The 25,713-nt window shown below is 42.8% G+C and overlaps 4 protein-coding genes across 5 annotated transcripts in view; 3 read left to right on the top strand and 1 right to left on the bottom strand.

The window, feature by feature from the left end:
* The first annotated feature begins 874 nt into the window (after positions 1-874).
* LOC109472712 lies at positions 875-6,132 on the top strand. The gene is made up of 5 exons (XM_019772565.1): positions 875-993; positions 4,188-4,338; positions 4,528-4,692; positions 5,137-5,208; positions 5,620-6,132. Exons 2-4 carry the CDS (start codon positions 4,209-4,211, stop codon positions 5,163-5,165), a joined length of 324 nt encoding a protein of 107 aa, XP_019628124.1. The 5' UTR covers positions 875-993; positions 4,188-4,208; the 3' UTR covers positions 5,166-5,208; positions 5,620-6,132.
* A 5,196-nt stretch (positions 6,133-11,328) lies between these two features.
* Positions 11,329-17,379, top strand: LOC109472656 (transmembrane protein 26-like). The gene is made up of 3 exons (XM_019772491.1): positions 11,329-12,481; positions 14,935-15,124; positions 15,533-17,379. Exons 1-3 carry the CDS (start codon positions 12,291-12,293, stop codon positions 16,358-16,360), a joined length of 1,209 nt encoding a protein of 402 aa, XP_019628050.1. The 5' UTR covers positions 11,329-12,290; the 3' UTR covers positions 16,361-17,379.
* A 670-nt stretch (positions 17,380-18,049) lies between these two features.
* LOC109472654 (transmembrane protein 26-like) lies at positions 18,050-23,318 on the top strand. Its single transcript, XM_019772489.1, has 3 exons — positions 18,050-18,920; positions 21,642-21,846; positions 22,378-23,318. The coding sequence occupies exons 1-3, from the start codon at positions 18,730-18,732 to the stop codon at positions 23,275-23,277; spliced, it is 1,296 nt and encodes a 431-aa protein (XP_019628048.1). The 5' UTR covers positions 18,050-18,729; the 3' UTR covers positions 23,278-23,318.
* Positions 23,319-25,185: 1,867 nt separating this feature from the next.
* LOC109472737 overlaps positions 25,186-25,713 on the bottom strand; it is a 1,636-nt gene continuing 1,108 nt past the window's right edge. Inside the window, exons 1-2 of one of the 2 annotated variants that reach the window (XR_002140381.1) lie at positions 25,566-25,674; positions 25,186-25,375 (exon numbers count right to left, since the gene is read on the bottom strand). Coding sequence is in view for 1 of the 2 variants with exons in the window: in XM_019772589.1 (XP_019628148.1) it covers positions 25,213-25,375 (163 nt within the window). In the remaining variant the exon portion in view is untranslated. Of the gene's footprint in view, positions 25,376-25,565; positions 25,675-25,713 lie in introns of those variants that run through there. The other variant, XM_019772589.1, reaches the window with a different exon arrangement.

Below are 25,713 nucleotides of genomic sequence, written 5' to 3'. Positions count from 1 at the left end.
TTGTACTGGGATGATACTTGTACAGTACAGCCATTATCTAATGTGAACAGACAACTGCTGGTGATCAATCTAGGTTTGTTCATAATTACTCATCTGTATAATTGCAGTGCGTGAAGAACCCGTAACAAAACATGGGACGTCAATAGGCTCTGGTTACAGGGCTTCCCATCAATCCTTCTTGTCAGTTCGTCAAATGTTGGCGTTTTCGGAACATCTGAGCTTTCGGCTTCCTATAAAGTTCCGAAACAGCAGTACTATTAGTTTACGTTTCTTCATATGACCTAACGCTATGTAAAAAATCTTATCGTTATGGTTGTTATCGAGAAACTTTGCCGGTTTCTAACATTATTTTTCTTCTGTAAAAGATTTACCCTCACATATTTCTTTTAGGAGCCGAAATTTTCACATGATTGATTATGTATATCTTTATGGCGAAATGGTTGTTTTCTTCCCTAAATTTTACACTTTTTTGTGGTGAAGTAGGGTCAGGTGTGATGATTGAGCCGGCGGAATACAGAGCGACAATTATGCAGGGTCCTGATAATTACTCCCTGACCTCTATGGCCGTTGCATCTTTACAATAAAAGGAATGTTAATTTCACACCTTCTCAAACGTTATCTAAAGAAACGCCTCTGGAAACACGGCACACAGCACATACCTCAATCACTCTACTCTGCTAATCAGCACCCCCTTCGGTTTCTCTGCAATTAGCCCTCGGGCATGAATTTGCAATAAACATATTATTATAATTGCTCACCTGCATAATTAATGCATAATTGCGGTGCACAAACAACTCTTAACAATACTGTGTGCAGCAATTATCCTTACTGTTAGATTTTAATTTGCATAATGACTACGTTTGAACAGTTAAATAGGCCGAGTTCCCCGCGCACTTCTTCATTCCACCCTCTCGTCTCCAGCTGCAGATCTGAGAAGTGAGAAAAAGATCTCCAGAAGCCACACTCGCCGTGACTGACCTGACAAGAAATCCGGTAAGTACATACAGCAATACATCTTTAACTGTTATATCTTTTTGTTTGTTTGCTTGCTTAACCTCTTTTTTATATGTCAGTTAATGTGGTTTCTAGGCGTTTCGCTGATGCAACAATTTGCCGTCAATGTGGTCATATCATCTTCACCCATCCTCTTGGTCCAAAAAGTTTAATCACTGACGAAACACAGCAAGATCGTCTTTAGGTCTGGCTCAAAAGAACATTTTTGACAGAAATGAGCTCTGTACTGTGTCTATCATGCAGCGAGTTTTAGAGATCAGGAGATGTTCGCCGGTCACCAATCCATGTTCGACAGGATAGAGAATACGATCGACCCTAAACAGATTTTATACCTTTCGACGATTCAGAAATACGACAGAAGAATATCAGCTGTGTTCACATTAAGTGTAAAAATTATTAGTGTAAAAAAAGGACTTCAGAGCCGAACCCCTTTTTTCTTGATACAGCAGGGCCTCTGGCGTTTTTACACAGAGATCAGCCTATCATTCACCTTTTTTTTCTTTTTGTAGCGAGGAAGTGTTCAGTATGTATACAAGGTAGTGGGTGTGTGCGATTAACCGGACTTTGGGAAATAACCCTCTCATTTACCAACCCCAAGCGTCTATTTGCTGTCTGTTAAAATAACATCTTGAAGAAATTAAATGTAAATAAAAAAAAGATTTCGACCTCGTACAGATCTCGCCTTGGCCCCGTAAAAGTTATTGAACATTAAGTCTTAAAACATAGAAATAGCCTGATGATAGTATAATTGCTATTAAGATTGCCTGGTGATTGGCAATTGCTCCTTGTTTGTGTTTATAGGACTCTCCTGCTAATCACGATCCTTTTCTTGACAAACTTGGTAAGATACAGAGGCTGTCATTAGTGCCTATGATTTGTTTGCCGCCGTAATTACCTCCGGGGAAGGAGATATCCTTCCGCGAGGAGGTTTTACTATGGTTCGAAACATTTCTGTCAGCAGCTGTTTCTCGCGATCGGCTGGACGGATTTGTCTGTGGTACGGTATACGTATTGCTATTGGGCTTCAGAAGATGCAGAACGTTTTTGTTTAATTGCATATGTGTTTATGGGCGTCGAAATAAAAGGTTTTTAAGTGCTCCGGACACCCCCGCCATGCTGAAAATGGTAATTACCATGTTGTTAAGGAATGGGGCCGTTGCAGTTTTGGGTCTTAGCATTCAAAAGGGGTCAAACAGAGGGGTGTCTGGTTCCGATAAAAATTTTGGGTGACGGCGCAGAAATGACGGCGCGGGAGGACGGCGGGGGTAATGGCGCGGGTGACGGTGCAGGCTGTCAGACTGTGAGACACGTTAATCAACAGTCCATACCGAACCAACCGTCAGTAGCCATCAAACACATACAAACATATTACGCACATAACTTTCATACTACACACAAACAAATAACCTAAACCAATAGAACACAAAAAAAACCGGAGGTTTGAAATCTACGATTTCCCTTGTTCTTACTGATTTTAAAGCCTAGCCCACAAATAGATTGGATTGTTATAATAATTTTGCGACGAAGTAGTTTTACACTGTTCAGACAATGAACTGTATCGGAGTTCACTAGCTAAGCCGAGGACTGTGGGGCATTCGCACTAAAATTACGCTCTATTCATTTTCCATTTGTAACAACGTTTCCTTTTCTGTCATCGTGGTGTCATAGTAGATTACAAAAATTAAAGGAAAGCGATTGCTTGACTTTAATTTTTTGACCGAAATCAAGCGTTGAATTTTCTCTATTGTATCTTGCTGTGTTGGTGGCGTCCGAAACAACGCCCCCTTTTTCTGTCAGTCGGATCATGATAAACGATTAGCCTGAAGAAGTGAAATTAGAGAAGAAAAGGAAAGACGCGACTTTTGCCCGATAGGAATTTTTTACCTTTAATTACTTGCAGTGGCCTATTGTTCAGGTGCGATGGCACGTAGCGTCCGAAACAACGCCCCCTTTTTCTGTCAATAGGATCATGATAAACGATTAGCCTGAAGAAGTGAAATTAGAGAAGAAAAGGAAAGACGCGACTTTTGCCCGATAGGAATTTTTTACCTTTAATTACTTGCAGTGGCCTATTGTTCAGGTGTGATGGCACGTAGCGTCCGAAACAACGCCCCCTTTTTCTGTCAGTCGGATCATGATGAAAGATTAGCCTGAAGAAGTGAAATTAGAGAAGAAAAGGAAAGACGCGACTTTTGCCCGATAGGAATTTTTTACCTGTCACTACTTGCAGTGGCCGATTGTTCAGGTGTGATGGCACGTAGCGTTCGAAACAACGCCTCCTTTTCTGTCAATAGGATCATGATGGACGACTGAAAACTGCTGTGGCCTTTTGCTCAGGTGTGATGGCTAATCTAGATCTCCAAGCTGACGTTTCGGTGATAGGTGCAGTATTGTGGGGCACCACCGTGTTTCTGTGGCCCAGATGGACTGAAATACTGGGCAACAACAACAACAGCAGCACAGGCCTTTCCTGACATAGTCCATATGTCCTTTCTAATAATTATTGCAGTAATGTAGAGGCGAACTATTTGAAACCGACCCGTAAAAAACCCGGGCCCCGACGCATCCTTATGTACCTGGCCGGGCGGGTAGTGATCCCAGCACCGTGGAGATACCTTGAACCTACGGTGGTCTGGATGTAGCGGGCTTATTGGATTTGAATACGGGCTGTCGTCTCTAAACCACATTAGATCTATGGTATTCTATTTGGCAGAGGAAAGTCACAACCTTTCGACGGTTTGCTTGAAAAATGTATCCTGAACTACGCCTGACCGCAGACCGGCTTCATCTCAACAACCGCCCGCGGCCTTGCGCGCGCGCCCGCCGAAGGCACAAAACTCCCCCTCAAATGAAGTAATTGGAAGTTTATGTCATGAAATATAATTATTTGTGCGTCTACTGTGCATTTTCAGAGTCTACGGTGTGGGTCTGGAATGTCTACGATGTGGCTCCGAAACGTCCAGACCCAGGCCTGAGGCCGAAACGTCCTGATCGGCTGGCGGCCGAACTGTCCAGGGGCCGAAGTGTCCGACATTCTCGTTGGACACGTTTGAACCATTAGGATTCTTTAAGAATGGGCTACAGTGTCGTGTACAAGCAAGCGTGTATTTACTACATGCATATAGAGCTGTATCCATCGTAACTTTTGCATTTGCTTCAAATTTTGTCCTTAGTGTTTATCATACAACTGGAAGATGAAGCTGTCCGTGTGTCTCCTGTTCCTGGGCTGCCTGGTGCTTGTGACCGAAGCCATCCCCGCACCTCGCGAGGAGGACCTGCAAGGCCTGCTGACCGAGTTAGAAGACTCGGTTGATGAGCTAGAAGGTACGTATGAGATGCACTAGTGTCTGAATCCTAATCTAAATGTAACGTAACGCGCTCCCGGATGTTACTGTACATGTACGTCGTAAACAATTTTTTTTGACAATTGTTATCAATACATTTATTACTCGTATCCGTGTTGGGTTGATCTCAGTGTTATTGAAATCCCTTTTTTTTCTTCTCTTCTTGTAGGTGCAGTGGCAGAGGCGGGAATGGAAAAGCGTCGTCATTATGCGTTTCGAGTATGCATAATGAATTGCGAAAAGAAGTCTTTTTGGGCTCAACTTCCTTGCAAGGGTATGTGTGAAATCAAACATGGGAAGCGGGACGAAGTTGGACTGGAGGCTGAGGAAGAAGGTACCCTTACCTTAAGCTGTGATGCCCCACTACACACTAAATCTAATTATACCTTGGAAATGACTATCTTGGATTTCATTTATTGAAATTGCAGGGGTACAATAGGCGTGGGACACAAGTACGTACAAACATATAACTAAAATCATAAACACTAGTGACGGCCGATAAATGTAATCTAAAAACATCAAACTAAATTACATCTTAACTGCTGGTATCACCGTATCAGTCGCTACTATCAGTCCGTGCGAGTTTAGCTTCTAGGATATTACTGCTTCTAAGACATTGTCCTCTTTTTTACGTAATATTTTCTTTCTTTGTTTATTTGTTTGTTTCTTTTAAACTTAATTGAAGCCTCGATTATTTCTGTTGATTTTATAGATGTGTCGTCTCGGGTCGATCTCGATATTTTCTTACGTCTTCTGATTTTTTCTCTTGTTCTGTCAGAACTGCAGGAGAAGGCGTTCTTAGCCTGAAGCGGGACTCCAGTGCCTCCGCCTGGTGACGTCACGGCAATCGGTACGTCTGAGCTGGCTAATTCCCGCCATAGCTCTATAACTATGACGTTATTGCGTTAGTTAACGTTAAGTACGTTGATAAAGGTTAGAGATCCAGGTAAACAATACTCATAGGAAATTCAATCTGTACTACTGGATAAATTACGGAGATAATATCCGGACGTTTCGAGTGACATCCACCTCTCTTCTCCAGCGTCACTAATGAACTAACAAAACTCGATAAGGCATATATGAGCAACTGGAAAAACCGGTTGGACATGACAAAGGTTCATAAGGTCATTGATATGTTAAGTACGTTAAACGTTGAATAGGTCAGACTTATTGGGTTTAGACTGATTTTGCCTTGATTGTTGTCAATATTTCCCGTTTTGGGTTGATCTCGGTGTTTCTAACGTATCATGTTTTCTTACAGAACTGCAGAAAGCTCAGGACCAGGCGGCTGAAGCTGAAGACTTTCAATAGTTTCATTAGGTATAAAGACATGGGTGATTAAGTTCTTTGATTCACAAATACAAAGGAATGTACCTGCCTACGTTTCAATAACCCATCTGTTAACTTGCTTGGAGCAATAATGTTTGGGCCAGCAATGGTCGTTTTGCAACTGACATTTACATCTTATACGTTTTCTAATAGCAGTGATGATACTAAACAAGGTAGAATGGTGATTCGGATTCTTTTCTTATAATTATTAGTTCTTTTTAACACTTAAATACCACAGAATCCCTGAACCGCTGCTACATCGAAGCGTATTTCTAATAAATATTAGCAGGGAATTTAACTGAGGATAATTATCTGCAGTTTTAAACAATTTCAGGACATGTGCGTGAACATTCTGTACATCTAAGAAAGCAATGGAAATGAATGTTTGAATATGAAGGATAATAAAAGTGGTGACTGGTTTAAATTCATGTTTCTGTGTTGTTCTATAAAGAGTGTTGTTGTCAGATCACAGGCGATAGGCCATCCAGTTTTTGTTGAAATCTATGTTCAAACTATTTTACATCTTGATTGTTTTGCGTATGTTATAACATACACTGTCTAATCACTCAGTCCGTTGTTACACAAGGAATGAACACGATCCGTTGAAAGATTTTCGAGAATCATACACTGACAAACACCATGAACACGGTCCGTTGAAAGATTCCCGAGAATCATACACTCAACACATAACTCTGTCCGGGACAGACAACAAAATCCCAGAAAAAGACGGGAATCAAATTGTTTTAGGTGGTGTGACCCTTGACCTATAATAGGGGACCGTCCATTCTTCAACAAGGCAGGGGTGACACGTATTCTTCCGTGCAGCGAGCTTTCGTTGCGCGCAGCGAGGTCGCCGAGGAATCTCTTTCTGTGCAGGCGTTAGGAAGCTCTTGGCAGGCACGACGCAGGTATTCGTGCGCAGACGAGGAATCTCTTTCTGTGCAGGCGTGAGGAAGCTCTTGGCAGACACGACGCAGGTATTCGTGCGCAGACGGGGAAGCTCTTTGCAGAGATGACGCAGGTATACGCGCAGGCGACGAAGGTGTGCGCGCAGACGACGCAGGTGTGTCCTTGTCGGCCACGGTAGAATCTTTAGCAGTGACACCTGTGCTGCAGTGCAATGTGAGCCAGTCAGAATTGCCTCCGAGGAAGGTGACAGACGGTCACCAAAACATCGGCTGTGAATAAAACACTTGTTTTCTTTTACTTACCTGAGGCAACCCCCAGTTGGTTTCCTGGCCGGTGTGTTCGTGAATGCTCGGGTACAAGCCGAGGTCTTTGGCGTAGAAAATCGTGACGTACGTTCCATTCCACTCGTGCCCAGGGTTGTACACGATCTCGTACCCATCCAAGTTGATCTCGACGCTGGGACAAACAATACATGTATCATACTTATGTTCATTTTATTCGTATTTTTGTGCACTATTTCAACATATTTTAAAACACAAGCGTCCCACCTGGGATATAGCACGTGTCCCAGCAAATGGGGATCTTAAAGTGATATTTAAATTTAATACGTAGTACAATACTAGGTGATATGGGATGAAAAGGCGCTTATACAATCATTAAAAGAATTTCTTACGTTTAGACATTCTTTAAAATACTGTCCTATATTCACAATGTATGGATTGTCAAAAGTCAACAAGTATCTGAATTTGCTAGATGAATTCATGGCGAGAAATTCTGGTATAGAAGTTGATATAGTTGCATATAATGAATTACGTATATCAGAATATTTGGGACAAACAATCAAAAAGTGGTATTCGTCTTCTATTAATTCTGGACAGAATGGACAAACCCTCTGGTAAGCAGGTATTTTCTGAAATCTTCCTGTTTCCATACTTAATTTGTGACAGCCAATCCTGAGTTTTTTTAATATGACCACATATATCTAAAACGTAACCTTGCTTCCAGGCCCATGCACTACATTGACAAAGAATCGAGTTCGAATCGCGAAATCGTCACCGCACTTTCATTTCTTTATATTTCTTTTTTAATTAATTAATTAATTAATTTATTTATTAAAATTCATCACAACAGTGAAAGGGACGGGGGAACAGGTGTAACACCTTTACCAGCCCTCGTCCCGATACAGCATACAAATACAATAGACTCAAGTATAAAATAATGAGTGAACAATATGAGAATTACATATACATATACATAATGAAAAAAGAAGACGGCATGATTTAACAAGCTTAATATAGACAGACTACCGAACCCTCAAATCCTGACAAGACGCGCACTTGCACGCAGTGGACCATGTACAGAGGTTGTCAGATTCAAAGTTCAACTAGTCGCTCAAATGTTTAAGTCATTCGGACTTTCGAATTCATCAAGACAAAAGATGGTGTAAAGGGATTGAATAGTTCGAAAGGAAATCTAAAAATGATTACTACTCATAATACACAAAGACGAATACCTCCAGAAGGTGAGAATATATATGAAGAAAACCTACAATATCTAAGGCACAGAATGTGCCGGTTGTGAAAAATATTAAAGACATTACAATATCCTTGAAGATAATATCTACGATTACCCGAATTTCTTCGCACACACTCTGGACGGGACGTTCCATACAATGTTGAACGGTCTATCCGGTAGCTCTGGGCCTGCGTGGGAGACGTGCAGTTGCCATAGTAACAACAGTAGGACGAAAACGTTCACCTTTGAACTCAGAGTCACATCTCTTAAGGTAGTCCTTTGTAACACCATTGCAGCGGTTGAGCGTGAAAAGATTAGGGGAGGGACCAGTTATTTTGGTACTTATTTTTTAGATAATTTTTTTTCCTGGGCAAATTTTGCTCAGAAAGGCCCAGTTTTCTGGTAAGAAGGACAGAAGAATGTATATTTTTAAAATATGGCTAAAAAGTGTGACCTTTTCCATGGTTTGACCTGTTATTGACCTCTACATACTTGTTATCTGTGTGGACTGTTCCACTTTGCCAGGGGGTGAAATCCTGGTCTCATTTTAATTTTCTAGCTGTAGCTCATTAACACGCCGGAGTTGAACTTTCACTATTTGTACCAAAAGACACCTGACAAATGTAGCTTTCCAGTGGGGGTAAAGACTTGAGATTTGAGATAAAAGTAAATGTGTCTTGAAGTGTTTGTTTCTAGTGGTTTTAGCATAGATTTCAATGGGATCTTCTTAAGCTGGTCCCTCCCCCATTAGGCCCCCAGAACTGGTTAGACCAGCTGTCAGCCAACCTCTGAACTTTAAACCGGGCAGACGGTAGCGTAAACCTAACGTGCAGTTCTCGCTACTATCGACAGGGGCCTTTCTTTACCACCACCGCCACACCGTTGATTTCTTGGTCTGTACCTAAAGCAAAGGATTTAGCTCTTTGGAGCACGTCGGCAGAATGTACTGCGTCTATGTGAAACCCGAATTTTTCACGGTTTTCGTTGGATGTTTTAGGTCAGCCTTGCATCTGAATTTAACCCGTTGCAGGCGATGTCTTTCCGTATATATCCACATACGGGATGTCATTCCTATATCACCCGGGGTGTACGATGTATCCCTAGATGTTGTGGAAAATAAAGTACGGATTTCACGCATACGCAATTCTTTCTGACGACATGCTGGCAAGTGGCAACTATCAGGGTTAACCATCGTGACGAATGATAAAAATTAATTACATACTAAATCTCATAACTTACGGTAGACTGATATTTGTGATATCAAATATTTGTGATTAGTGATAGCAGTGATAGACATATATTTCTGAGGACTCAAATTTAAGCTAACCTTCCTGGATAAACACTCTTTCTACGATCTACGATAGGAAAACACGGGAAGGGTAGAGAGTTTTCAGCTGGCCGAGCTGTGTGTAATTAGCTGACGTGCCCGCCAGAGTGCGCAAACGGAGCGAACAAAAACCTCGTGCAGAGAGACAATTACGGAGCCGGTAGTTCCTCCTGAGTGATTACCATGAGTGGTTCGTTCTCCGCCGTATTATAGAGTCAGCTGCCCTCCTAAAACCCTAGGACTCAAGCCGTAGTGCCTGTGGAAACGTCCACCATTCTTCAATGCTGTCCTCAATACTTCTCAGGGAACCGCCAGGCTCAAGCCATAGAGCTTGGGGAAACGTCCAGCATTCTTCAATGCAAGTGAAGTGACACTGCACTGCGTTAGTGTTTGTGTTATGAGTACACGCACTACTAATACTCAAAGAAATACCACAGAACTCTATTCATGTTGCAACTAAATAAAATTACTTGTTAGAGTCAGCTGCCCTCCTAAAACCTTAGGACTCAAGCCGTAGTGCCTGTGGAAATGTCCACCATTATTCGATGCAAGTGAAGTGACACTACACTATGTTTTACTATGTTTGTATTATGAGTACTACTCGTGAGTACTACTACACACCAAACGCTGTCCTCGGCCACAACACCAGACCTAGAGTGCTACCATCATCTTTCGAGATGGAAGGATGCCTACTACTACTACTACTACTACTCAAACAAACGCCGCTGAGAACTCTGTTCATATTGCCACTTGTTAAGTCAAAAATACAATCTAACTTTATATCAAACAAGCTGTAGTGCCTGTGGAAATGTCCAGCATTCTTCAGTGCAAGTGAAGTGACACTACACTATGTTTTACTATGTTTGTATTATGAGTACTACTCAAACAAACACCACTGAGAACTCTGTTCATATTGCCACCTGTTAGGTCAAAAATACAATCTAACTTTATATTGAAACATTTTGTATTGCTGAATAAAAACTCCGTTGTCCCTATGGCCACGTGCTATATTCTCCTTGAAGCAGAGGTTTAGGCGTCGGATTATTTCTGATGACGTGTTTTATGCGTTTTTATAGGGATTTCTTTTTCTGGTACTGTTAGTGTTACGTTTTTACACAAGTCAAATGGATACTGTCCTGCCAATTTGATACCGTGTTGCCAGTCTGATACTGTCTTGCCAATTTGATACTGTCTTGACAATTTGATACTGTCTTGCCAATTTGATACTGTCTTGCCAATTTGATACTGTCTTGCAACTTTGATACTGTCTTGCCAATTTGATACTGTCTTGCCAATTTGATACTGTCTTGCCAATTTGATACTGTCTTGCCAATTTGATACTGTCTTGCCAATTTGATACTGTCTTGTCAGCTACATACTGTCTTGCAGCCACCAGAGATCTTCCTGGAGCTTACGCGAGCTAGGGACGTATGACTAGTTCCCCAAAATACAGCCTATCCTGCCCAATCGTGCAGCAGTAATTACATCAAGTACACCATGGAAACAAGACTTGTTTTTGTCAACAAACTCCAAGTGACGGAAGTTTCAAGGTGCCCCGTATGTAAAAGAATATGGTTCCATTGTGAGGGGCGAGGGAACACTACACCCCAGCGAAACGGCTATGTAGATTAGATTAGCATAGTCAGGATGGCGGTCACTGGGAAGTCTTATGTGTGAATTATGCCTCCCAGAAGACAGGAAAATTTACAACAGAAAAGCACCAAGAAAGACAAAGAGCGGCACTCTAATAAATACAGCAATGAAGCAACTAGGAAAATAAGACTACTGAAATTAGAACACAAATCATGATTTTTTGTTAGCAATCTGTTATTTTGCCAAACATAACTACAAACATGAAACGACATTTTCATATTTCTTCCTGTCTAGTTTTCTTTCTTATCTTAGTCATTATGTCCATACTAAAATACTCACACCACACACTGTCTAGAGATGATCCAGAGCTCTATTTTTAACACACCTGTCACAGTGCCCCACCCATAATAGTTAACGGTGCGTCCCTTTCACTTGGTGTATTGTTCCTTTGTACTGGTAGTACCTGTTCTCCAGATTAAGTGGCCTCTTGGGACATAATTTAGGAGAGGCCAGCACAAAACCACGCCCAGACGTTTAGGTGGCAGGAAACGATGGACAACTTCGTTACAAAGACACCTGTGTGATAGGAGACACCTCATCAAGGCGAGTTGGTGAACCAAGACAACGTTTTGTCACATTTCCGAGAAAGAAGGACTACCACGATGACGAATGTTTAACCTGTTGTTCTACGTTACTGAATGGTGACATACCCTGCTAAAATAGACCAGGGTGCCCACAACCTACTACAGCCGTCACCTCCGTGTTTCTAGGGAAAGGACCCCAGTTCCTGTTGCGTTCGTGTCATGTTTATTTGGCAGTGAAGATCCCGTATGAAGATATCGTGTTGTGCTGAACGGGACAGGATGGTGTGACGTAAGTTGTCTGCGCGAATCATTCACCCAAGTCAGACAAGTGTGCGCGAGCTTGTCACGGCATTTTGCTTGTCTGCTGACAGAGTACTAGTACGTACCTAACTTCGCCTGGCTGTACACAAGGGATTTTATCAAGAATATACGTCGGATATACCTAGACTGCACCAGGCCTTTCTACGCAGGGTCTTCTACGGGAACACGGATCGTAGAATTCGGCAAAAAGAGAGCAAAATAGGCCAAGGGAGTCCGGCCGTGGGGAGGTAATTTATTTCCCTCCGAAACTGCGCGGCCAGTCAAACCTACAAGGCGGCCAAACTCCCCTGGCAATTATTTTCCTGTATATAGCCAGCATAGTTAGTCTGGTAGAGACTAGGATATACCAGAACTATGGAGGTGTGTGTGATCTTCAAAGCTCTCCTGACCCGTCTTCTGTTCGCTGCGCACGGGATCCTGTGCATCTGGCGGGCCAGTATCGCCGTGGGGACGTCCAACTTCTGGTTCCTGATGCTGGCAGAAGTCGGGCTGTTTATCGAGACTCTCTTCACGCTCATCGCCAGGAAAGGCAAGGAGTGGAAATGGTCAGTATCTGTACATTTTTTGTACTAGTATGAGCCTTGCGATTCGTCTCTTTGCAAAATGGATTGTGGGGCGTAGCGGCAGAGTGCTCGACTCAGAACCTAGAGGTCCCGGGTTCGAGTCCTGACATGCCACCGATCTTGTGCCCTTGCAAATTGGGAAAGACACTTTATTATTATTATTATTATTATTATGACACGACTTTCCTCACTTTTCTCAGGTGAAAATGAGTATTGTATTGTCCCCTGGCCCTGTATTGGTGGCGGCATTAATATAAGTTGAACAAACTTGAGTGTGCCGTCAAAATGGAGAGACAAAACACCTGTTGATTTGATATAACTGTATTGGTTAGTAAAAGAAGGCTACCTGTTCCCAGTTTCTCTTCTCTGACTCATTAATAAATTGATTTATCGCAAATTCATGCCCGAGGGCTAATTGCAGGAACAGAAGAAACATTGGTGTAAAAACAGGCAATTAGTACACATAGAACTACTGATAACTACTAAGAAACTACTAGTAAAAACTACTGGGTTTGACTTCTTTTTTTGAAAACAGAGGATCGAAGACAAAGGATCCCACTTTTTCTATAATTTGTGGGTTTTCGGATGTTAAGAGGAGAGTGGTTTTCTTTTCATTTGTATATGTGTGAAAGTTTGGGTAGAATTTGGAGGCTACGTCAAAGAGTTCATTTCGTTCATTGCTATAGAGGGTACAACTTGATATAAAATGCGTTTCGTCTTCCACCGTATTCAACGTACAATGTTTACAAATTCGTTCATACACTTTGATATAGTGACAGAATCTTCGATATGACGAGGGCGATCACCTCACGGAAAAAAGGATAACTGACCCCACGTCAGTTTCTCTTCTTTGACTCGTTATTCTCTAAAGTGTCTACATGGCACTTGTGACCGCTCTGTAGTCAGAGAAGTATACTTATCCACATGGCATAAAATGGCATCAGTATCTACCGCCGATTGACTCGATACGTTTGGTACGTTCTTTTACACCACGGTAATTTTTGCACACATTGCACACATTGATCAAACATCCTCAGTTTTGCCTACAGTAAGATGATAAAAATATGACAGGAAAAATGGCCTACAAGTCTATGGGAAAATTTCTGCAGCCCTTTTGTACACTAACAATATTACAACTATGGAATTTGTTATAACAAGATCAAGTGTAGAAGCTTTTAAAACCAATACTGTTTGATTTAATTTTCTAAAAAGGATCACCAAGAATATGCCGCTAGATTTACGTTGCCGTATTTCTAATCAGGTAGGTTTATGGTTATAGTGTACGTGGAACGCATTTATAAACACCAAGGGGATAGCGTAAGTATAAAATGGATACATATTCTGTGTTTTAGGTCAATTATGACATGCCCTTTGCTACCAGAGCTTGCTAAAACTAAGTTACCAAAGTTGAAAGGGGTCGTAACGTAAATTGTTAACAAGAAGAAGCTTTCATCTTATAAGCTCTTAGCGTGCTTTATCTGTTTTTGGTCTCCCTACATGTACAGCAAAATGTTCAGTCTCAGAAGCTGAGTTTCTAAAAATCAACTCATGTGTAAAACATCGGCTTTGCACGTATTGACATTGTTTTGTAATACAACACCGCCCAACAAAACAACACTTGTACAGTACAACAGTGTGTAAATCATGTTAAGAAAAATTGTACTTCGTTAGCGCCAGAAAAAAAGGGCCATGTTGTAGCACATGCCAATGAAATGACCAGGGAGTGTTTTATTCACGTGTTGTGAGGTAGCCGGTTCTTCGCTTATCGTAAAGAATAATATAGTGATTACAATGTAGTACTATTAACAAGGATTCAGATAAATTGGTGGTACTCGAACATTTTTTACAGGAAAAGGTGCGCACATATTATGAAGGACATGTTCACCATTTAACATATTTTGTGTATGCATTGTCCTTGACATTCATAACACAATGGATATTTTCTTCTCTAAAGCTTTTGACTATAGAAAATAGTTAAGTTACTTAAAGCTGCATTGCTGTCATTAGTGACGTCAGTAATTGACATTTAAAGAAGTTTTAATCAACTGAGTTCTATTTTTATCAAGGTCATCTTGATTTTACCTAATTATGCGTGCACAGAAAATGTTGACGTGATAGATTTAAGGAGCGCAGGCAAAAGCAACTGATACATTTGATGTAAAGTTCTGAAAAACTGTCAAGAAATGCTTCACGAAATTATTTAGATGTGGAATAGATGAGGATTCTTACAAATATGTGACTTTGAGCTGTCGATAGTAGTAAATTATCCCTTGGTGACAGCGAGTTCCACTCTGCGATAGTTCTGGGAAAGAATGAGTTTTTAAACACCTCAGTTCTTGGTTGATAACTCTGGTACAGTGGTACTTGAAGGCATAATCACATAATCATGCATAAAAGATAGAAAAGACAATCAGTGCAACACGTTTTGTTCCCAGGTTCTGTCCCAGCGTGCTTTTCTTCCTGGGCTGCACCGTGCCCTCGATCTGGTTCTTGGAACTGGATCAGCTGGAGCGCCGCCTGGCGGCCAGACCTGAGGTGCAGGACGTGTGCAAAAACGCGACCCAAAACGTCACAGTGACGAGCGACAGTCCAGATGCTCTACACCTGCATTCCATCGGAATCAACGTAAGATTTTTTTTTTACTTCAGCCTATGAGAATGAGATATTGTTACTGCCTGTTTGCTTCATACACACACTCTGTGTGTGTGTGTGTGTCTGTGTGTCCCTGTGTGTGCGCGCGCTAGCGTGTGTTTCCGCGATATACACATTGCAGCATTCAAATTGCTATGCAGATGTGGTCTGGAGGATATGAAACATGGAGTATTGAATACTGAACCGCTACATTCTAATGCTAAATGCAAAAATATATTATATATTGTTGTATATATTACAACATATTGTTGTAATATATACAACAATATAATGCTTCCAACAAAAGACGCAATAGCTACACTCTGTGTCTGTTTCAAAACACTACAAAATTGAATGAGCTGAAATACTAAACGTTGTTGTATTTTTTTCCTGTCCTTCCAGGCGGCGCTCACGATCGAGAACTGGGTCCTGGCCCTGGAACAGATCCTCGTGTTCCTCCTCATCATCGGCCGCTGGCTGCTGCCCAGAGGCGACCTGACACGCGACGAGCTTTCTCAGCTCCTATTGGTCTACATAGGCATGGCCGCCGACATCGTGGAGCTGTTCGAAGTGTTCGAAGAGGAGAACGTCATGTTCAACCCCCGGGTGGTCTACTCGGTTCTCGCGCTGTTCTCGTGGAGTCTGCTACAGTTCACGATCGTCTTCACAGCCGTCAAGGCGAGGAAATCTCGTCCGGGTGCGATAAACATTGTCGAGACAGTTAACGTTGATCATACCATCTCACGGGATGGGGAACCATACAACGGGCAAACCCGGCCGCCGATGTGGCACAACGTTCACCACAGGGACTCGGTGTGCCAGCACTGTGGCGCCGCCAGGCGACCGGGCGAGGAAGTGCAGAAGAAGAAGCGGACAGTGTGCGGGTGCTGCCACCCGGACATCTTCGCGATTTCCACCACCATCCTGATGCAGGACGGTCCGTTCCTGGCGTTCCGGCTGTACCTCATCTTCTACGAGCACATCATCACGCAGGGTCTGCTCTTCTTCGTCGGGAAGAACGCGCTGGTGATCGTGCTGCAACTCTACCGAGTCATCGTCATCTGCACCGAGGAGGAAAAAGACGACAGCCACGGAGATGTTAAGGAGCTAACTGACTTTGTAACTATCATCAAAGACGACAACAGGAACACCGCCGTTGCAGCGTACGAAAACGGTGGAATGGATCCGGAGATCCACGAGACAACAGTTCCTGGCGAAAATGGCCAGTAATAAACTATACAAGTTAATGTCTCTCACAAGACTAGGTAGAACAAGACTCATTCCTTATGAAGCAAGTTTAAACTGCAATTTCCAACACAAGAAATTGGACTCATCCAAATTTTCGACTGCACAACTCCAGTCTTTGTCAAGGAATGAGCAATCTACCGCTTCCGTGACGTCACGCAGATAACACACGTGACTCCATGAGCAGTGGATTATAGGTTGCAAAGAGTCTGTGGTGCCCCCCGTCTCGGCATGATGGCCTTGAAGTAGGGATCCGAAACCTCTGTGTATTGACTGCTGGTGTGCTTAATATTCGTTTCAAATGCCCAAATATCTGTACATACATAGTAAATGCGTAACGTAACTGTTCTACAAGCGTATGCAAATGTGTACATAGTAGTCCAGGGGCATGTAGGGACCGTTTTGAGAGAAAACAATAATGGCGCCAGACGGGCACGTGTTCAACACGAAACTTTTTATTTTTATTTCAATTTTTCAAAACCGTACGGGAACCTCCAAACAATAGTCTATCACTTTAAAACGAATCGTATTGATATGATGGTATTATTGTCAATAATTATTAGTCAATTACTTTCAGTTTTTAGTGAGTCTACTTTGAAGAAGAATAGAAATATACACCTCCAACATTTACTTAACCAAAATAGATCCCCTAAACATTCATGGGGCACTTTCAACAAAGCATGTAGCTAAAATTTAACGTTTCCTCTTTTTAATTTCTTTTTATGTGTTATACATGTACATTTTACTCCAGCCAAATGGCTATTCATATACTATCTCGACTATTTGAGCGACTTCAAAACTGTATGAAATAAAAAAAACACAATCATGTACATAGCATTATAGTGTCAGGTCACAGATATTGCAATAGTAAGATTACTGAGGTTTAGGTTTATAGCGTAAATTATGTTGTTACAAATTGTTCATTTTAAGACTGTCGACCTCACTACATCAATTTGTAGATGATTCATCAACTTGTTAATAAAAAAATCCACTTGTGATACCGTGCTTCATGTGCCAAAGGACTCGTGTTATTTCACAAATCACTATAATAATGGTTTTATAGAACAATATAAATATTTTGCACTATTGCATACTATAGCTAGTGTACCTTATTCTCGCTTTTTATTTTGTAGTTTATGTGTGCCCCCCCAAAAAAAAATCTGTGAAAATGCAATAAATTCCTGACTTTATACATTCAAGTCAAGTATTCCATTGTGCACAGTGTCATAGTTAACGTGATCTCATTATGATGTTAACTTCACTGCATTGACCTGATATAATCACGGAGGTCACCTTAGGACCAACAATCCAGATCATCATCAAGGGTAGCCTCTATCAGGCTTCAGGAAGCGGCTGGAAAGAGTTAGAATTGGCCAAATGGACAGATAACATGCCATGGGAATTGGTCTGTGCTAACAGAGCATTTTGCCGCTGACCGACTCCCCTGGCATATCGCTCGGTCTAATTGGCCCATTTCTATTTTTTCCAGCCGCTTCCCGAAGCCTGGTAAGAGACTACATCAAAGGATCAAGTCTACGAAAATTCTACTCAAAAAAGGACAATGTGAGAACAGATTACTTTACACGTTCTCATGCGACATGTTTGACGTGATTTATGCTATTCGCTCTCATTTAATAAGCCAAACACATGCCTGGCATTGTACCTTTACTCCCCTGAAGGCACTGCACATTTCACAGGTGATTAGACATACCAGTTCTTCTGGTGTACCTGTGCCCTATACAACTTTCAAAACAACACACCCACTGTGGGAAAGGGAAAGCATTTCATTTAGTCTTTTGGTGTCGTCGGAGTATAGGACGATCTGTTGTACAAAAAGACATCGACCTGTTTTCATGCTTCTTCGCAGGTAAACACGCTTTTGTTGTGTGTTGACTCGAGGTCACATTTGTCATATCATTCACGGTGTATGAACGTCACTGCAAGTCAGAGAAACCGCCGCAAAATTTAGGAACAGTTGGCACAGTCGTGGACGTGTCCTACTAAACACAGCTGTCTTGAGACGAAAAGTTTGTCGTGGATCCTTGTCGTCAGTCGGTTCTGGCTTAGTCTCGCGAATCATCGCACAACAACATAGCGACAAGGAAGCTACACAGCATGTAGACCACACCTACAGGTAAATGGATCGGCACAGCGACGTCATGTCTATTTTCAGAGTTGTAACGTAGGCAGAAATGAGTATAAATTTGCCCTATCTGTCTGTTAAGTCGCGCTCCTACGTACTTGAAATAGTTGTCAACTGACGAGAGAGGTGATTCCACAACACACCGAGCGCATACTGGGATCAAGACGCGTTGCCCGAAGACATAAACGCCAAGGACACCACCAGAACTATCATGGCAGCTTTCGTGATCTTCAAGGCTCTTCTAACCCGTCTGCTGTTCGGAGCGTTCGGCGTCCTGTGTATCTGGCGGGTGTACATCGTCCGTGATGCCGAAACGTTCTGGCTACTCATGCTGGCCGAAGCCGGACTGTTCATCGAGACGCTCTTCACACTCATCGTTAGGAAAGGCAAGGAGTGGAGATGGTCAGTATCTAGTGTATATAATGGGAGGGGTGGTTAAAACGTCTAACCCGGAAACGTGATATTATCTCTAATGCTTAGGTCACATTTCCAAAACGGGGCCCGGCCGGGCTGTTTGTATGAACGAAAAACTAACAATTCATATCAAGAATACACAGAAATAGTGCCTATGATTATTCTGAAACTTTTCTGTGTTTTTTTTCTTTGTCTTTTATATCGTACTTTTCGTTCCCAAAAGCTGCTCGGTCGGGCCCCGGTTTGGAATTGTGACCTCAGACATATGCAGACCTTTCGATTGATGCAAGACAGTTGGGAAGACAGTATCAAATTCGCAAGACTGTACTATCACAATTGGAAGACAGTATACATTATAGGGCTAGCGTAGAAAAAGATTACAAAAAAGAAAGTCCGATAAAAACGCATTGAAACACGTCAAGTCGAAGCCCAACCCTCTGCTTGGAGTCAGTAAAAAGACGGGATGTGACTCAAATTTCGAGGAATAACATCCCGGATTTAACTCAAATTTTGGGGAATGACATATTCCTAATGTAACTCAAATTTCAGGGAATAACTATCGCAAAGATGAAGTCATTGTGATCATGTCTTTATACTGTTGAAGCCCATTTAAATCAATTTTGAACACACTTAGCGAATGGCTGTTTTGGTTTTTACACCCTCTTAAATAACACATTTTACTACGATGTTCTGTTGTCTGTTGAATGAAATTTTACATCTTGCCTCATATTTCAACTATAAGATTAATTACAATGATGAGGCAAGTATAGGTATTTTTACACAAAAGCTGCTTAAGATGCAGAAAAAATGGTGGGTTCTATTTCCCTATACACCCACTTGGTTAAAAGTGAGACAAACAAGTGGGACAAACTTGAGCCTCTGTTGTGACAACACTGAGCAATAGCACAAAATATAGCCTCTACCAGGCTCCGCGGATCGCTGGAAAAATAGTAGAAATTGGCCGAAATAAAGGGATAGTATACCAGAGAAGATTCAGTGCCATATTGGAGCTTCTATGGCCCTGGATGGCTTCTATGGCCCCTATTGGAGCTTCTATGGCCCAGGATCTTCTCTGCTATACTACCCCTTTATTTTCGGCCAATTTCTACTATTTTTCCAGCGATCGGCGGAGCCTGGTAGAGGCTACACAAAATACACAGTCCGTCAAAATTGGCCAAACACGACTGCAGAACAAAGTACTTACAAATTTGAAGCCTCTGTTGTGACAACACTGAGCAATAGCACAAAAATAGACAGTCCGTCAAAATTGGCCAAACACGACTTCAGAACAAAGTACTTTCCCCAGAGGTCGACACCTGATCCAGCATCATTGTTCATGACACTGGTGGCATGTCAGTGTTTGTTGACAGTGGGGTGGGCTGACAATGTCTTCCAAAGGTTTTTTAGTTGTTACTGTCTGTTAGCCACGGTTAATGTAGCCTCCTTTGTAGTGTTGGGTTGGGTGAAAGAAAAATTCCAGTGCAAAAAAGAAAACCTGATAAATAACATTAATAACACACCAAAAATAACCCAAATCCCAAACCTCGGCTTGGAGAGTACTTTTAGTACATTTGTAGGCGTTCTGAGTGAGCGTTTTTTGGGGAGGGAGGGGGGCAAGTTTTCTGATCGCACACGCTTAGAATTCTAGCCGCCTTCTCTTGTAAGCCTTTCCTGTGCGATCAGAAAACTTGTCACCTCCCCACCAAAAACTTTAACGCCGACCCAGAACGCATGCAAATGAGGTAAAGCCAGGTCACCAAACCTATATTAGCTCCCGAGTCTTTTCCCAAGAGCTTAAATAGGTAACCAGGTTAACTGTCCGTTATGCGTCCCCTTCTACCAATAACCCATCTCTGCAAGGTCCCTCTAGACTTCAACTCATTGCTTAGACAGCCGTTTGGTACCGGTGTCTCAGCTCACCTCACCTATCCCTTAACCTCGTTAAGGGTCTTTGGGGCACCATCATAGTGACTTGGTCCACTGTCCTCCTCCATTTGACACTGTCCTCCGCCACTCTCGTGGTTTCAGCTAAACTCAATCCAGTACCACTCTGGAAACCCTTAACCTGAACCCGCACATTTCTTCTCCTTACTCTACGTGGCCACTATTAGCCTGGGTACCATCCGGATTTTCGCTACGCAACGATTTTTTTCGAGCGTTGCGTAGCGAAAATCCGGATGGTACCCAGGCTAGGCCACTATCGCCATGTCGATCATTCTGTCAGAGGGGGTACCGGTCATCGGCCAAGAATTCAGAAGAATTTGGAAGCCCTTGCCACAAATGTTTCAATATTTTGTAGCTTCCCCTGTTGTTTGCGGTAAGGAATTCTAAAAATGTTTAGCAAACTGGTGGACGTCCCAGTTACTAAGTACCTAATACCAGCCCAGAGGAGAACAAGAAATAGCCATGCCTTCAAGTACCAGAGTTATCAACCAAGGATTGAGGTGTTCAGAAACTAACTCATTCTTTCATAGAACTATAGCAGAGTGGAACTCGCTGTCACCAAGTGCAGTAGGCCTATAGTGGCATTGCCATTAGATAGCTTTAAACGATGCCTAGAGTTAGATTTTCAAGGGTTAGGTGTAACAAGTCGATCGATGTAATGTAGCCAGCTGCCGCCGCGCCGCGTGCCTGCGAAGCTGGTGTGTTACGCCGAAAGGCGGTTATACCGGCTCTACAGATACAGATGTTTCCTTTTGCGCCCACCAGGTTCTCCCCGTGTGTGTTCTTCTACCTGTGCTGCACCGTTCCGTCTATCTGGTTCCTCGAGCTGGATCAGTTCGAGCGCCGCCTAGCGGAGAGGGAAGGAATGCGGGAGGCCTGCAGAAACTTCACTGCCAATGTCACTGACACTGACGATGACAGTTCAGGAGAAATGGACGACGTTTTGGATCTTGGCTCCTTTGGAATTAGCGTAAGATATTTGATACTGAAACCACATATGACACATTTTCTTTATAACATTTTTGGTCATAGAAGAGAAGAGATCCTGCAGATATAGCTGTAGCACAACAATGTAACACTTGTTTCTCCTATCCTCAGTTATCTAACTTAGTGCCTTCTATCCTTGTACCTTGGTTATCTAACTAAGTGCATTTGTCCCATGTAGGATATGCTATAAAGTTCATTATAATGTTTACCGAAGGAAAACATATTGTTTTTGCTCAGTTTCTTCCTCTTCTTCTTCTCCAAACAGTGAACTCTGACCTGACCAATGACATGATTTGTTGACGCCTGTCACCATGGTGACTGGTGTTGGGTTACATAATGTTGCAATTTCACAGTCTGCTCTGCTCCTGTCACCATATACTAGTACCATATACATGTATGTGAATGTGTTTGAGTAAGAATTAACAGAGCAGTCCGACGGTAAACATTATGCATTTGCTTTGCTTTGCTTACTGGTAGTTGTCAGGATCTAGCATGTTACTCTTTGGTTCTCCAGGCTAAGATCACGATCGACAACTGGGTCGGTGGTCTGGAGCAGATTCTGGTCATGCTCCTGGTCATCGGACGCTGGCTACTGCCCAGAGGCGATCTGACACGTGACGAGCTTTCTCAGCTGCTATTGGTCTACATCGCCATGGCTGCCGACATCGTGGAGCTGTTCCAAGTCTTCGAAGAAGACAGAGTTGGGAACAAAAAGGATATCGTCTTCACCGCGCTCTTTCTCTTCACCTGGAGCCTGCTGCAGTTCACCATCGTCCTCACGGCAGTCAGGGGGCGGACGTCCCGCCCGGGTGCGATACACAACATCGACGGCACGCCGAGGAGCGGGCCAGCAGCCGACACAGGCCAAGAGCAGCAGCCGCCGGGAGCCGGCAACGGCAGCAGAGCCGGCAAGCGCCGTGGCACCCTCCACCAGCTCGTCTCGGAAGTGCAGGAAAGGAACCTGCACGTCTGCGGCTGCTGCCACCCCGACGTCTTCGCGATGGTCATCACCATCGTCATGCAAGACGGGCCGTTCCTGGCCTTCCGTCTGTACCTGATCTTCCGCGAGCGCGTGCTCACCCAGGGCATTCTCTTCTTCGTCGGGAAGAACTCTCTGCTCATCGTGCTGCAGCTATACCGCATCGTCATCATCTGTTCCGGCCAAGAGGAGGAGGAGAAGAACAAGCCCGTAGCGGGGATGGACTTACAGCCAGAGGAAATCATCATGAAGGGCGAAATGACGCAAGAAGACGCCGCAGCTGCGGAGCTCTGGGGTGGAGAGGAAGAGGAGGAGGAGAAAAATAGCCCCGTAACAGGGATGGACTTACAGCCAGAGGAAATCATCATGAAGGACGAAATGACGCCAGAAGACACCACAACCCCGGAACTCAAGGATGTCCAAGTACAGCCATAGTAGAGATCGAGAGCACGTTGGCAAAACGTGTTCGTACTTCGTCTGAGTATGTAAAACCCGGATTTTTCACGGTTTTCATTGGATTTTTGGTTAAATTTGAATCAGTAACTTTGCCAAGTGCAGACGATATATATTTTTTCAGCACAGCATTTAGATACTACATATTAGAGGATGGCATCCTAAAATACCCAAAAACCACATTAAACGAGACGTTCTCCCAAATTGTGCAATGCACAATACCTCAATATGTATCTAATAAGCAATGAAAAAATTAATATTCGTATTTGTAATCAACCATTTATTAATATATATATATATATATATTGATATTTTCCCAAGTAAAGTATAGTGCAAATCAATAAATGCTTCGCCCTCAGAACGATTCTGGAACAGGCTTTGGTGACCATGTGTAAACTACAAAGGAACATGCTGAATCAGATATGAATTATCATCAGGATATTGTCAGGCATATCACACATAGTTTAGCGTTAGTAATATCTGGTGGTGTAGTTGGAAAATGTTAAATGTAAAGTACATCTTTATATTGCCCCTTCTACGACTACGAAAGAAATGAGCTATTTAGAGAAGCCAACAAATTATATCCCAATTTCTTCATGCTTACAGACAAAAAGAAAACTACTTTTCTCTTAACATCACAAAACCCACACATCACCGAAAAAGTGGGATTCTTCGTCTTCCACTGTCTCAAAAAAAGAAGCTGAACCCAATAAGTTAGAACTAGAGTTAAACATTAGATTCCAATATTTAGGCTAGAGTAGTTACATGCTGTATTGTTACACATTGTCTGTTCTTTGTATGTCCACTTACATGTACTTGCAATTAGCCCACGGGCAAGAACTTGCAATAAACTTATCTATATTATGCATGACCGGTTTAATTATCCAGAACTGTTGTTGTTGTGTTACTCGTACCTTACATTTTCTTTCCTTGAACCTAGCTTGAAAATTCTGACCATGTACACACTGTGTTCTTCACGTCTCTTGGATGGCTGTTATAGATAGCCAAGTTTGAGTGTATCTATTAAGGCATTTCACACCAGATTATCAAATCATGTACACGGAGGTTAGAGTTAGCAACCGCCTGCTCAACAGAATTTGTTACGTTTCATGCTATAGATAAATTTAAATTCATCCTAGAAGGCAATAACCCTTACTGTGTACAAATAGGTAAATATATCAAAGAATGTTTAAACATTAGAACAAGTAGTATTAGTTGACCCATCTATTGTTCTGTACGTAGGATATTTTCGTTGTACCCATGCATATTTGTCTGTATATCTACATGTCTTAGACCTTACGAAAGTCGCTGTACTTTTTGTTGTGTCAATAAAGTTCTCTATTACCTTTTCACCTTATGGAGATATAAATTTAGACTATTACACATACTGTGTCACCTGACAGTGTGATAATTGTGTTACAAAACGCACATACCTACACTGAGTCTTTCGGCTTCTTTTTTGGGGGGGGGGGGCTTCTCGTACATACGAAAGGCCACGCTGACTGAATTTTATGGATGACATCCTCTGAACCCCCAAACTAGTGGCGGCGAATTAAAAAACTAAATAAAAAATGCTGCTAAAGCACAGGAATACAAAGCTGGTGACTTTGCGGTAGTACGACAAGCCGGCACATGCCGGCCTTTTGCGGCGTTCATAAGTCGATAATGTACTGAGTTCTTGATCATGAATTTCGTGGAGCTTCAGTAGCCTCCTAGGCTCTGGCCTGGATGCCATCCTCCTTATTATTACTCCATGGAAACTGGCGACAATAAGGATCCAGCGGTAACTACGGAGGATGGCACCCAGGCCAGAGCCGGGAGGTGATTTTTTAGAACAAGCGAAAATCAATGCACGCGCGGATGTCATCCATAAAATTGAATCAGTGTGGCCTTAATTTGTAAATGTGTAATCATGTGCTACTTCGCCTCCAGCTGAATGCCCTGTGTCACCACGCCACCTGGCGGACCTTCGGTGAATTGCTGACAAGGCTGGTTGGGGTCGGCGCTGTCCACTATTTCAATCTCACAAACCTCGTTCACCAGGACGAGGCAGTCATGCTCCACTTCGTAAACTCCATGTCTGGAAATAAGACAAGATTCCTTAGGACACAATCTTCCGTGAAGTATTATAGTTTTTGTGGTATGGGTTTATAGCCTGGTTACCAAACCTATTACAGCTCCCGAGTCCTACAGCCTATTTGCGGAGAGGATGTAGGACTCGGGAGCTACTAGTATAATAGGTTTGTCAACCAGATGATGTCAGCACTCACGTGTAACACTCCAGGCCGCGGTCTGTACAGGTGCAGTGCATGCAGCAGGCGGTGGTCCAGGTACTGCCGGGGAGGACCTTGTGCCCGTCCCACTCGCAGTACCGCCGTACCACGGTTCTCTGGTGTTCCCCCGTCCCGTACCTACAAG

Source organism: Branchiostoma belcheri, unplaced genomic scaffold, assembly GCF_001625305.1.
Source record: "Branchiostoma belcheri isolate BF01 breed outbred unplaced genomic scaffold, Haploidv18h27 scaffold28, whole genome shotgun sequence".
Lineage (NCBI taxonomy): Eukaryota > Metazoa > Chordata > Leptocardii > Amphioxiformes > Branchiostomatidae > Branchiostoma > Branchiostoma belcheri.
The sequence above is the reverse complement of the archived record's forward strand: the minus strand, read 5'-3'. Positions and strand labels throughout refer to the sequence as shown.